General features: G+C 36.3%; 1 protein-coding gene across 4 annotated transcripts; it reads left to right on the forward strand.

Annotated features, from left to right (window-relative positions):
• The first annotated feature begins 3458 nt into the window (after positions 1 to 3458).
• LOC114156972 (Fc receptor-like protein 4) lies at positions 3459 to 10791 on the forward strand. 4 transcript variants are annotated; one of them, XM_028037634.1, is made up of 6 exons: positions 3461 to 3728; positions 7588 to 7860; positions 7955 to 8206; positions 8942 to 9091; positions 10210 to 10298; positions 10649 to 10791. In XM_028037634.1, exons 1-5 carry the CDS (start codon positions 3698 to 3700, stop codon positions 10257 to 10259), a joined length of 756 nt encoding a protein of 251 aa, XP_027893435.1. In that variant the 5' UTR covers positions 3461 to 3697; the 3' UTR covers positions 10260 to 10298; positions 10649 to 10791. The 4 variants fall into 4 exon arrangements, with proteins under 4 accessions (XP_027893436.1, XP_027893435.1, XP_027893434.1 ...); XM_028037633.1 differs by lacking the exon at positions 10649 to 10791 and having other exon boundaries at positions 10210 to 10305; XM_028037636.1 differs by lacking the exon at positions 10649 to 10791 and having other exon boundaries at positions 3461 to 3649; positions 10210 to 10305.
• The last annotated feature ends 4201 nt before the right edge of the window (positions 10792 to 14992 follow it).

The raw sequence follows: 14992 nt of genomic DNA on the forward strand, positions 1-14992 counted from the left end.
GGCTTTCCTCTGTTGTTTATCCACTACGACAATGTCTGGTTGGTTCGCCATTACCATTTTGTCTGTCTGGATCTGGAAGTCCCACAGGATCTTAGCTCTGGCGTTCTCCGTCACCTTTGGGGGTGTTTCCTACTTTGATCTCGGGGTTTCCAGTCCATATTCTGCACAGATGTTTCTGTACACTATGCCTGCAACTTGGTTATGTCGTTCCACGTACGCTTTCCCTGCCAGTATCTTGCACCCTGCTGTTATGTGCTGGACTGTCTCAGGGGCCTCCTTGCACAACCTACACCTTGGGTCTTGTCTGGTGTGGTAGATCTGGGCCTCTATTGCTCTGGTGTTTAGGGCCTGTTCCTGGGCGGCCAGGATGAGGGCCTCTGTGCTGTCCTTGAGTCCAGCTTTTTCCAGCCATTGGTAGGATTTACTGATATCAGCCACTTGGGTTATTTGCTGGTGGTACATCCCATGTAGGGGCTTGTCCTCCCATGATTGTATCTCTGGCACCTCAACCTCCGTTCCCTGTTGTCTGAGATATTCACTGAGCACATTGTCTGTTGAGGCTTTGTCCCTGATGTATTTATGGATCTTAGTTGTTTCGTCCTGGACTGTGGTTCTCACACTCACTAGTCCTCTGCCTCCTTCCTTGCGGCTCGTGTACAGTCTCAGGGTGCTGGATTTGGGATGGAACCCTCCATGCATTGTTAGTAGTTTTCTAGTCTTAATATCCGTGGCTTTTATCTCCTCCTTTGGCCAGCTAATTATTCCAGCAGGGTATCTGATTACTGGCAGGGCATAGCTGTTTATCGCACGGATTTTGTTCTTGCCATTGAGCTGGCTTCTCAGGACTTGCCTTATTCGTTGGAGGTATTTAGCTGTGGCTCCTTTCCTTGTGACCTCATCGAGGTTGCCATTTGCTTGTGGTATACCCAGGTACTTGTAACTGTCCTCTATGTCTGCTATTGTTCCTTCTGGGAGTGAGACCCCTTCTGTGCGGATGACCTTCCCCCTCTTTGTGATCAGCCGACCACACTTCTCTAGTCCGAATGACATCCCAATGCCCGTGCTGTAGATCCTGGTGGTGTGGATCAGTGAGTCGATGTCTCGCTCACTCTTGGCATCACCTACCAACACCATATATATATATATATATATATATATATATATATATATATATATATATATATACTGTATATTTTTTTGGTGTTCCAGACAGCTGCAGAATCATTCTGAGGAGTTCTGTAGATATTGGACTACAGAAATACTAAGGACTCTGCTTTCCAAATGTTGGACTTGTGCTGTAAGTCTGAAGTGTAGAGAGAGAAAAAGAATGGTGAGAGTACAGAGCCCTGTGGTGCTCCCATGTTGCTGACCACCTGGTTAGACACACAGTCCTTCAGTCTCACAAACTGAGAAGCAGCAGCATCTTCTGATTTGTTCCAGTTTGTTCCTTATTTGACAAAGTAAAGCAGTGACAAAGTACTGAGACAGAGGAATTAAGTGACATAGGTTTGGGGTCGATGTAGAAGGAGTTGAATGAAATGCATTATTGAGATGAACCTTTAGGTTCATCATCCTGTCTGAGCTCTATAAGACAAAGTTCCAGGTGTAACTATCTCCAGACATCTCCACAATGTCTGGAGACTATAATACAGGCCTTAATGACACAATGTAAACAAAAAAGATGAAATGACATCAAAAATAGAATAAAATTAAAACTATTTCTCTTCTAAACTATTTTATATTTCCACTGTGCTTTTAAAAATAAATGCATATTTTTTTTAGCAGAAAACAACTGAGTTATACTCATTGATCCAAGATCTGTATTAAAAAAACCAAGTTATAAAAGTCATTGCTCTTAATATTGATTTGTTATAACTCGAATTAATGAGCTAAAACAAAATATATTCATTTCTTGTCAAAAATGCATATATATGGAGAAGGTAAAAGAAAATATATATCCATTTCTCATTAAAAATGCATCTGTATGGAAAAGGAAAAAAATATAACATAACAAAAAATAACAAATTCTCAATGTAAATTAAAATGATGACACCATGGAGATCTGGATTCAAGAAAGTAGAAAATAAGATGACAGGCTGACTTATCATCAGAGAATATTCCTCAAGATATGTCTAGAATCTAGATGGAGCTCAGTAGTGTGTGTGGCCTGTACATGTGTGTATAACTTCCTGAATGCCTGGACATGGTCCAGATGAGATGGCAGATGTTCTCCTGAAGGAATTCTTCCCAGACCCGGATCAGAGCATCACTTTAAATTGTTTTACACTTGTGCATATGTATTAATTAGTTTTATTTTGTTACCAGGTTGCTGTGTATTGCAGACTTCTGCCCAGGTCCCTCTTGAAAATGAGATTCAGATCTCAATGGGGTTTACCTGGTTAAATAAATAAAGGAAAACAAAGGAAACTTTAGTTTCTGAATAGTCTGTGGTGTGACATGGCATTGGTGGATTGACATAAACATGCTGACCAGATGTGCTCAATTGGATTCAGGTCTGGGGAACGGGCAGGCCAGTCCATAACATCAATGCATCATTCAGGAACAATCAAACATTGAAAATTTTTACTTATTGTTATCAAACATTATCAAACACACTGCTTTGAAGCCAAAATATATATATATTTAGAAACAACAGGGCCAACCACAAGAATGAACTCATCATCAATAAGCTATCAAGCTTATTGTCTATTGTCATCTCCACAAATCTTTTTGACAAACATTACATTACCAAGACACATTAAAACATACCTTTATCTTTGCTTCTTTCTATTATTCTATTATTTCTACCTGAAGGATAAGTCCTTTTTGGAACATTGTTTTGCTAACTTATCTTTCACAGGAGCTTTGGAGGTTTGCATGCACTCTGCACATTACACTGCAGCTCATATTACCAGTGAAGCTTGGAACTGGGCCACTTTAGGATTTTCAATAAAACCGCAGCCCTGAACCTGCAGTCAAACCCCCCAGACCGAGATCATCATCATCTCCACAAGTAAGATCGCTCTAATTCATTCTCACAACTGCCATTTCCAAATACTTAAAACTCACCGTCTCTCCTTGCTGTCCCGTAGTGTGCAGACGCCTTCAAGAATCCTTCCCTGGGACCACAAATGCATTCATTCTTTGTATGAATGAATCTTTGTATCTTTGTATTTCAATAAACAGTCTTTAACCGATGTCCTGTTCTGCATATTGGGCAAATATAATAGACCCAAACATGACAGAGATATTATAAGTTTAACAGATCCATCAAACCTTTATGTAAAGTAGCAATAAAATATGTCTAACTAAATTTACTGACTTCACAGGATGTGAGCAATCACAATGTATCTCATGTCACAGCGGTTTCAGCCGCAGACAAAATAGGCATCTAACTTTCTGACATGCAGCTCAGCTCGTTTCCTGTTTCTTTAGAAGTTCAAGTTCAGCGTTTATGTGGTTTTTAGTAGCTCATAAAGAACAGAATAGAGTTTTACTAAGTTTGTAGACATTTGTGAAAACACTTGGCAGCATATCTGACATGGACACATTCAGAAAAAGAACAACAAGAATTTTCTTTGATAATGATTAATATAATAATTTTTCCTGTTATGCTCTATGTGCCACTGACTTCCTGAACAAGGTAGAGGTGAGAGAAAATACTTTCTGATTTAGCGGAAGAGAACATCATAACACGATGGCTTTCTCCTCACTCTGCCTCATGTTCTGTAAGTAGCATCACTTTAGTATTTATTAATTACAACATTTAGCCTCCAACTGTCTGTTAGCATTCCTTAGTAACATGTTTAGCTGTTTCCTTTATAGAATAATACAGTTTGTTTGTAATCTTCTTGCTCTTAGATGTAGTTTGAAACAGTTTCATAAATAAAATGACACATTTAGTTACACACACAGTTTAGGGCGTCATAATGGGCTGTTTCATCTACATCCTCCTAACTTGAATTAAAAATATTGTAAGTCTGGCCAAGCCACTTGAGTTGGGTTAAAGGAATCCAAGATTATTAAAAAACTGAACAACCTACAGTATTATTATGGAATTGTTTTTCAATCTAAAATAAATATTTCTCAAATAAAATCTATTCTTACAACTTATCATGGACCCCTTTAATATATGGGATAAATTTTGACATGCTGGTCCTAAGTTATGATAAAAAAAACAAACAGTTTTGCACTTTTATTTGCAAATATCTGTTGGTTTTTTATCTGTTTAATTGCCTTGACTTGTGGCTATTTGGTTCAGTGAAACACAACTTGTTTCAGGACAAACTGGTTATTAACCAAAGCTGCAAACAGCTGACAATATATCTTTATATCTACAGTTTTCTTTATTCAGTCTTGTTTTTGGCAGCCATTTTAGTTTCAGTCAAGACAAACAAAGTTTTAGAAATTTTTACATATGATAGCTATAGTCCAGTTTGAGTTGACAGAATCTCAAAGAAGTAAGTAGCTTTAGTAAAAACAAAAACTTCGGCTTTACAAAATAAGGCTTTACAAAGTAATTTGAATAATTAAGGCAGCTGTGGTTATAGTTTGCCACCATCAACGTGTGAATTGTGCGTTAATGTGTGAATGACTGCATGTTATATGAAGAGCTTTACAAGAACAGGTCTTTTAGCATCAATGTTTTTCCCAGAAGTAGCTCATTTTGCTTGTCATCATTTTCAAGAACTGCTTCAAGTGTAACTGTGTCAGGTCAAACAAGCAAACAGAAGCAATGAGAAGTGAAAACTTACAGTCACTGTGATCAAGGAAGCAGCTGAACCACTTGTCCATATTTGCCTTCATCCTTTGCCAGGAAAGCTAAGTCCTTTAAGTTGGAATCCTAGTTGCTTGTTACAGGATTCCAGGGTTTGAACCATGGATAACTAGGGATCGAACTCGATTATCAAACTTGGTTGACCTTGCAGGCCTGTGGACTTGCATGGTCAACAGGCAACCATGTAGATTCAGAAAGACATTAAACACCAGAGATAAAGACTTCAGAGCATTAGGGAATGCTTGTTGAAGGAATAAATTATTTAGAGCAGTTAACTTCTGCCACTTACATGGCAGTAGACAGTCTCACCTCATCCCATCCGAGACCTAAACTATTGAGTCATTGATTTGGAGAGTTAATGACTTTCCTCAAACTCAATCAAAGTCATAAGACCAACTTAGACCACCTCTAATTTACACAGCTGCAGCAAATGCTGAATTACCACCAATGACTTGTGAATAAGCTTGACAGGTAGTCTAACTTTACCCAGCAGTGGGTCAATATTGGCATCTTTCTGAATTATATTCATCACGAGTTGTGGTGTATGTAGAGCACATGGGGTGATGATTCAATGATTCATTAAAAAAAGTGTATACCATAATGGGTGATGAATATAATCCTGAAAGATGCCAATATTGAAAGGGAAATTCAATAACATTGACATAAACAATTGCTAAAATGACTGTATCCTAGCATACTGTCACTTAACATTTAAAAAGAAAACATGACAACAAAATGCAGTTGAGATGGATTTATTCAGAGCTGCATGTTACATTTGCACCGACACCCATTACACAGTCAGACAAAGAAATAGTGATGGGCCAGATGACACAGAAACCTCGGCACATGTCTCACTTTAAGAAAAACCATGTGACCGATGCAGTTCCCGTGTTGTTTGGATGTGAATGCGCCAAATTGTATTGATGAGGGAGAAACTGTGTCGAAACGTTTGTGGGTTTTGTTGGATGGAGATACTTTGTGTTCTTTGCTTTGAGTTGGTTTTTGGCTCCTACTTGAAAACTGACATGAATCAACAAAGGAAGAGGAAGTTTTCTCCCATGTGTGATTATTTTGATCTTATCATGGAAAATAATTATTATTCCATTCTCATGTCCATTTTTGAACAGTTTTATTTTGGATTATTCAAATTCCTTTCCATGGGATATTTGACTTAGTTTACATGGATTAATTTTTACTTATATTGTAGGTGAAAAATGTAGGATTTGCTCCCAAGTTTTGTCTTACTGTAACTAGGGCACTTCCACAATGCTGAGGCATCAACGTGCCAGGTGTTGCATCAAAATATGTGACCCATCATTTTCTGTGACTGCAGAGGGCGATAGAGCGCAGGTATGTCTGGAAGATCAGTGAGAAGAAGAGTATTTACGTAAACTGTGCTAATACTGATACAGCTAGGATTGTAAACTTCACGGCTCCTTTATTACCATCACATTGACAGAGAAAATATAATTTATTACTTTGTATTTGACTCTGTAAACTGTTTGAACCGTCAGATAATGCTTCTGGACGTTGGTGTTCCCGCTAAAGTCTTTTTTTCTCTTTTTTTTGCCACAATTTTTCCTTTATGACAATCCTACAACGTCCTACATTGAATATCTAAAACCAGGCATATTGAACATTGTTTTGGCCAGATTATCTCAGCCTGTGGGGTTTTTCCTGGGAGCGAGAACGCAGCCTGTTGAATGTGACAGGTAGCCAATCAGAAAGCGCGGTGACGTAAGAACGCAGGGGAATCCCAAACAGTTGTCATGGCAACTGAGAGTCCAGTGGACATCAGAGGTGATATGTGGAAATTATTATTACTATATATAAAGGTAATTTTTATATATGTTTATTATATGTGGTTATGTTTATTGAGGTAAATTGTTAGCTACAAAAAAACATAACTCACCTCCAAATCATAGAGCAGCAAATAGAGCGGCTGCTGCCGCCATCTTTTATCAAACACGTTTCTTTTTGTTTCGTCTTTTATCGCTTAAAATGAGCCACAAACTGTCACTGCTGCTTCTACATCGTCATGTTTGATTATTCTAAGTTCATGTATGGTATGTTGGGGGTTTTACTGGATTTTCTTCTGGAATCAGGATGTTCGTGAGTGGAATCGGTTCTGTGGTGTGTTGCTCCTGCCATGTTGCTGGACTCACGAACCGACCGAACCTGTTGGACTTTTATCGGCTCTGTGGTCACAGAGGTTTGGAAAATCGGCCAACAATCCTTAAATCGTGTGAACCAGACCTAAAACTCACAAGCTCTTCTCCTCTCATCTTGTCTCTCCACTGCCCTAACGCTCTCTGACTCTGGTCGCTATGGTAACGTTTACGTATCCCTTCAAAATAAGATACAGATGCGCCACAAAAACGAACATTTTACTTTTGTGAAAATTTTAACTCACGACGACTAATGGGAGCCCTGAGCTCGTTTTTCTGCAACCAGACGGTCCATCTGGGAGAGATGAGAGACGATGACACCAGAAGTGTTGCTGATGCTCAGGGTTCTTGGTCTCTAGTGGCGAAGCAGTTTGAAGCTTCATTGCCTCATTAACGATCCGGTCACCATATCATGCAGAGCTTGGACTGTGGGAATCACCTACCAGGATAAATCCATCCTCCTGTCTCTTCTCTCTGGGCCTTTTCCCTTCATAAAGAAACTTTCCAAAGAATCTGATCTGTTTCTGACTCATTTTGCTGCTTGTGGCTCAATGTTGGCGGCAAGACGTAACAAGAGAATCCGGTTAAAGAAACCATCATCAATCAAAATGTGTTTAAATTCAAACTTTTTTCTCTTTACAGATCTTTGCTCTGCAGCCACACTGACCGTCACTCCCAACCAATCCCAGTTCTTCCAGTTCGACCGAATCACTCTTACATGTGTGACAAACTCCAGTGGCTGGAAAGTGATGAGGACGATAAAGAACAAGGTTACTGAGGAATGTAATGGTACCTGGGGAATCCCCACAGAATCCACCTGCAACATTAAATATGCTTACCCAACTGACACCGGCGAATACTGGTGTGAATCTAACCGAGGAGAACGCAGCAACAAAGTCAATCTCACTATATCCGGTAATCAACATCCATCTTGTTTGAATTTACTCTAAAAGTGGCTATTTTAACATTTTTAAGTTAATATAATTCTTATAAAATGGTTTTATTTCAGATATAAATGTGATCCTTGAGAGCCCTTCACATCCTGTCTTTAAGGGACAAACTGTGACACTTGGTTGTTCCTACAAGAAAAGCAAAAAAGATGTCACATCCACCTCAGATTTTGAAGCTGCGTTCTACAGAAATGATGTCTTCATTGGGAAAAAGAAACCAGGGAAAATGATCATTGAAGCAAAGGAAGGTTTCTACAAGTGTCTCCATCCTTCTGAAAGACAGTCACCAAAGAGCTGGCTGGCAGTGACAGGTGATGATTTACTGCTTTGATTCATTCAGGCTGTCAGAACTCAGTTACCTTTAAGAAAATGTGGATTTTAGTTAAAATCTTTAAACAAAATGCAAATCTCAGACTCAACCTAAGATTCACCTCAGTCTCCAAAGCGTTGCCTCCAACTCACACACTAAAGAAGCCTGTTATTCTTGGCTATATTCTTTTATTTTAGTAGATATTTGCTGGAATTTACTGAAAGTTACATTTGTTCAAATTACATGAAAGTAATGTTAATTATCCTGTAATAATTTTCAGTAAATTTTGGGAAAATGCACATTTCCTTTCAGTTTATGCCAAAAAGAAACTCCAGCAGGTTTCTTTAGATCGACTTTTGCAGGCCAGTATAAGATGAACATCTCTGCAGACCAAAAACACTCAGTCCTCAGCACCATCCTGCTTTTTCAAGATGCATTGTTGCTCCAACACACCTGAATCAATAACTGGCTCGTTACCAAACCAGTTCACAGCTGACTGACTGCTGGTGAGGGAATTCAGCTGTTCGATGCTGGTCTGCTGGAGTAGAAATGCACCTAAAAGTTGCAGAACCACAGCTCTTCAGGACTGGTTCACACACCCCTGGTGTGCACAAACTTGCTGGATGAACCTGATTCTGGTTCTTCCATTTTGTATTGTGACTGAAAATTTTATAGCTATTGTTTGCCACAAATTAAATAAAATATTTTATTTATTTATTTATTTTTTTGCTTACAGCTAGAGTTACCCACGCAGAAACTCCTTCTTCTTCTCCTCCTTCTGAACCTGGTGTTCCTTGGATCAGAGTGATTTCTGGCATCGTGCTCTTCATCCTCTATAACATCATACTAATCTTATGTGTATACACATACCGTAAGTGGGCTCGAGGTAAGTTATTATAAAATATTCTAGTAATGATTTATAAAACAGAAAATTCTTGTGAAACTGTTTTCTGTCCTAATTTAACAATGGCTGTTATTTCTGCTCCTTTTATCCTGGAATATCCACGTGTTTTACTGAAAATATTCTAAAATAAACGTAATTTTGAAAATCATAGATCTGTAATGAAAACAAATGGATTCTTCCTTAAAGGGATTTAAATATTGGTGTGCAGCTTGTACTCTTTTAACCACTGGTCAGTAAATCTTTAGTTTCTGCTCTCCTCTAAGTGAACCTGACAAACATTAGAGCAGTGGGAGGATTTGGCAATGTGGCTGTAGAGACCAGTTAAAGGAAGTGAGGACAGAACAAGATTTTTCAAAATAAAGTATGATGTGATTCTGATCAAGGTAACAGTCATTTAATCAGAGCAATGCAGAACTTATATACCATGTTTTATTTATATATTTTAACTACATTATGTAACTACAGCTGTGAATATTTGCTGTTATCTTACCAAATGCTAAACATTCAATTATTTTTCAGTTCAATTCAGTTTATTTTCTATAGCATCAATTCACAACTAATGTCATCCTGACACACTTTACAAAAATATTTTTATTGATCCCAGTTATCAAACTGTATGGGGAGCTCAGTTTATTGTTGAGTTAGTTTTTTATTTCACACACACGCCCACACACACATTCCTATAAACACCCCAACCCTGAACTCAATATTTCCTTTGCTCCTGACAGAGGAAATTAAATTTCATTGTGGTTACACTGTGACAGTAAAGACATTTGGAGTTTTAATCTTCTCTAAAAAGTCAAAAGTTTGAAGATCGTATCACTGTAATTATCCTGGCTGTGAGTTTTTGTCCTGTGAGTTGAAATTAAACAAGATAATCAATGTGGGAAACATGTTAAATCTGGTTCTAATCTGGTGACTTTAGTGGTAATGGAGGATTTTAAGAAGGCAAAAGACAAATGAAATGTAAATTGGTGGAATTCTTGGGAAAGTAATTGGTAGCAATCATTTAACATGCTACTGTCTCTTAATTATTGAAGTAATTTATTAAATTTCAGAATTTCTTACATGTTAGTAATTGCTGTCCTTTTTTGTTGCAGCCAAGACTGATATGAAAAGGAGAATTGCTGATCATGTTTTGGTGAACTGAAGACAATGAAGACAAAACAATTTATCATCTGTATGTTGAAGCAAAAGGAAAATAAGATGAACAATATTAAAAGTATAGAGGAATGTGATTTATTCTCCCATTCAAGCCAGATTATTACAGTATTTTCATTTTGATCTCAGACTTTAGATAATAGGAATCTTTAAACAGCTTGTTAGTTAAAAATTAGGAACTTTGTGACGTTTAACATCTTTAATAAGTTTAATATGAGCAAAACATTTTACCTTCAGATGTGAATGTAATAGTTATTCATGTCATTCTGACTCATTCATTCTGAAATGTAAATGCAAATATTTTAAGTTCCACAACCATATATGTGGAAATATTACAGAATAATATTAAAACTATATTTTACATATAACATATTCTATATTTTAGATATATAAGCATAGAATGTTTTGTTCTGTCTCTATGTTGTGCAGATGATCATGTTGCAGCTTAATGTAGCTTCCAGAGCTGCAACATGAATATTTCAAACAAACATGTTCAAACTGATTTGATGAAGAACAAAATATCTATAATCATTATTACATCTGTTAAAATCATGTGTGTAGCAATCATTTATTTTCCTTTTGATACTTATAGTACATGAACAACTGTAGAATAAGCTTATGCTTGATTTTGTATTTTTAAGGGCAATAATAATAATTTACTCATTATAATTTGCTTCTTATGAAGGAACTGATGTAACAAACTGATAGGAGCTTTAAAATGTAAACTGTAGTAAAGTGTAGCCCTTCTCTTTGTCACTTTCTTCACTGACACATTTTTCTATTTGTACATAAAATAACGGCTTTGATAGAGTCTGCAGTCAGTTAACAGATGTGCTGCTTATAATTTGCTAAATGCAGTTAGAAAACAGTGTTAGTGAAACTTGGACTAAAGACTCAAGCAGCTACTTACTTTGCTTGTGCCTTAGGCCGGCTCAGCATCCTTTTGCACTTATATATTTACAGTATTAAGAGATTGTTTTTTAATTTGTTTTAAATGTTTTTATTTTTTGCTTAACTAAAATGTAAAATAAATAATAAAATAAAATTACAGTTTCTGGATCTTGTGTTGTTTGTGTTTTGGTTTAGTTTCTGTGTTCCTTAGTTTCTATTCTTTAAATAGATCAGCTGTTTCTGTTTTCATTTGCTTCTGTCTGTTCTTAGTTTATTTCCCCAGTTATCCAGTTATTCTTTAGTGTTAGATACATTTCTGCCAGTTTTTTTTTCTTTTCTCTCTCCTCACCATAAAAACAAAATAATTTGTTGGTTTATATATTTACTTGTAATTGAATATAAACTGGAATGTGGAAACCAGTTGATAAAACAATACTGCTTAGTTTGTTTTATTAAATAATACTTTATGTACACAATGTTATCTACAAAGTTCACATTTACTTTTCATCTGATATTAAATAAATGATAAGTTTATCATTTGAACGACTGACACTTGTAGGATCAGTCAGAATAATTTCACTGAGCACTAAAAACAAATGACACATAATCCAAAACAGATTATGATCACAGATAATCTAAACTTTATCAGAAACTTTCTGGTTTTCCCTTTAGTCGGGTGGATATGATGTCACACCTGTTGACAGTTTGCCAACAGGTGTGAAAACTTTTCTTCTGGTTGTTTTAAGTAAAGTTTATCTTATCTGTATTAATCTCAAAGTACTTAACAACGTTTTGATTTGACAAAGTGGATAATAGTGAGGTTAAAAGGCTGTAACACAGATTAAAGAGAACTAACATTAAATAATCTTTAACAAACAAAGCACAAAATTGAACACTTCTTAAACACTAAACCTCTTAAGTACTGGGATATAAGTACTGGAAGAAGGCAGTTCTGTACATGACAACCCAGGAACAACTGGCTGTGCTGCAGTTACTTACAACTGTTCATGTCCTGCAGCAGGCAGACGTCTAACGTCTGTCTGTGGGCCTGTAAATACAGATTAATTTGAATCAAATTGAAAAATGGCCACTATTTTTAAGTTGTGTTGCTGTTTCAAGCATTATTACAGTGGGTGAGGTTTATTCACAAACATTATTATTAAACTCAGAAATTGTGAGATTAATAAATAAAACCAAACTTATTTTCTAAATCAAGTACTTGCTGAAACATTAACAAACCATTTATAAATGTATCAGTGAGGAGTTTGTTCTGTCTAAAGTGAGCCTTTGTTTTTCTTGTCAAAGCACCAAAGGGTGCGCCGCAGGTTTGAGTTTTTGCATAAACCTGCAGGCAAGCAGAGATTAAACGTTGGTAAACCCAGTAAAACCTGAAAGACAAACTTGTTTTCCATCAGCTCCATTAGCTCCTGTTGAAACGTTGATCCAGAAACAACTTCAATCTCAACCACATTCCAGCTAAATATGTAAAAAAGGTCAAATTTGTTTTCTGTTTGGCCATGCTCAGTGGTAAGGCATAAACCTTCATGACCTATGACCCCATGTAATCTTTGCATCAACACCAGATCAGTCCTTCACACTGTTTGAAGCACTAATCTGACTGGATACTTAGCAACCAAAGTGAAGCTACAGAGATCTCTGCTTACAGAAAGATCCCAAACACAGATCACATCATTAAACTACAGAGCATCAGATTTTACTGCAAAACAAAAACCTCCAGTAGAAAAATAAAGAAAACTCTAGTTTTTCATTTCAATACATTTATTCAGCACTGCACTATTTATTAACATTTACTCATTGTTAAATATGTTATATTCTTTTTATTTTTAATAAAGTAAATAAAAATATTTAATATCAAAGAAGACATTTTTTTCCCCACTTTCTTAAAATACTGTAATTTATTTTTCCTCTGGAAGGAAACGGTTCCATCACAACTTAGATTTCACAAATATGAGAACAAGGGTCAAAGGTCAAATATCCAACAATGCTCTTGTTTCCAGAGTTCTTCATGTTTTTACCATCAACCATCACCAAGTTTAAGGTCTCTAATTAACCCAGAGGATCAATGTTCTACCTATAAACCTGCCTACTTGATGAACCAAACATCATTTTATCATAATGAATTGTTTTCTTCTAATTAGAAGATAAAATGGTCACAATTTACCCTAAGTTCAATTCAGCAGAATTAACAGATTAAGACAGTGGTTCCCAACCTTTTTATTACCGGTCAAAATTTGGCCATTCTGCTGCGGCCCGGATGGACATGTACACATTGTTATACTAGCTTTACATTGTAATCTTTACTTTTATCTGATGTGTCTCCATCAATACATGATTACTGGAATACATTTGAAAGACTTGTAGGATCAGTGAGTGTCATTTTACAAAGATCATAAAAGTGTAAACACAAGTGTTTCAAAATTCCACATAATCCAAAGTGGACATTGTAACAGATACTGTAAACTCTTCAGTTTGTTTGTTGTGGTTTTGTCTTTAGTTGGGTTGAAATGATGCATGACAGCTTTGCAGCAGGTCAACAGGTGTGGCAGCTTTTCTTCCAGTTGTTTCATTAAGTCAGGCTTAAAGTCTGTAATAATCTCAGTGTTTAGATTTAGATAAATCATGAGGCTAAAAGGCAGGAAATATAAATTGAATAAAACTAACACCATAAATATTTTTTAACAAAGCGTACACTGGAAAGTTTTATTAACATGTATTAAACATACAACATCTCTTATGTACTCACATAAAACAACTGGAAAAATAAAATTAGTAAAATAACATAATTACACATCAATAGTGATGTAACTTATAATATCTAATTGGTATCTGATTTATTTCTCCCCATAGTTAGAATTTGTGGTTGGGTTTTGAATTATGTTTTTATTTGTATTAAATGTATATTTTGGGAATTTTCAGTCAAATGTTCTTATTGAGTTGCATCAGGTGATCTGAGTAAAACTATTTTATTTGGCTCTTAAGTCAGTTTTGCCAGCGCTGAGCGACAATTTACCCTGGAGCGAGTAAAGAGTAGGAAAGATAAAATAGTTCGGTTTAGCGTGAGCTCTTTAGAAACACAAACACAAACATATGAGGGTATAACATACCTGTGCACACATGGCTGAGTGTGGGCATGTGAGCACAAGTTGAATTTTCTTGAATGGACACTAAGGGGTAAATGTGTCAAACATTATTACAGTAGGTGAGAGTTACTCTCACAAATTCATTAAACTTAGAAATATTACGACATATAAAAAAAACTAAACGTTTTTCATAATCTTACTCTTCCAGAAACATTAATAAGACCTTATCCATGCTGCTTCAGGAAGTAGTTTGTTATGTCTAAAGAGAAAGTATCTGTAGAACAAGGAGCTATTGTTTAACGTGTCACAGCAGCAACAGGTTGGACAGGTTTGACTTCTTGTTTAGACCTGCAGGTGCAGAGATTTAATTTTGATAGATCCAGTAAAAACTGAAAGAGTGTTTTGCTTTTCTATTGACTAGATGAGTTTCTGTTGTTTCTGGAGTTGAAATGTTGATCCAGGAAAAACTTCAGATTATTATCTACCACAACCCAGCTAAATGTATAAAACAGGCCTTATTTGCTTCTTGTGTTTGTGTGTGTGCTTCATGATGATGCCTAGTGAAATAACTTATAATGAAATACGACTCCATGTCCTACTTTGCATCTACGCCTTCAGTCACAGAGAACAACTTTCAGATGACTGATCTGATAGGATACAGACTTACAGAAGTGAAACTACAGAAATCTCTTTCTACACAAAGATCCTTATCTACAGAGAAATCATTAGG

This window comes from Xiphophorus couchianus, chromosome 14, assembly GCF_001444195.1.
Source record: "Xiphophorus couchianus chromosome 14, X_couchianus-1.0, whole genome shotgun sequence".
Lineage (NCBI taxonomy): Eukaryota > Metazoa > Chordata > Actinopteri > Cyprinodontiformes > Poeciliidae > Xiphophorus > Xiphophorus couchianus.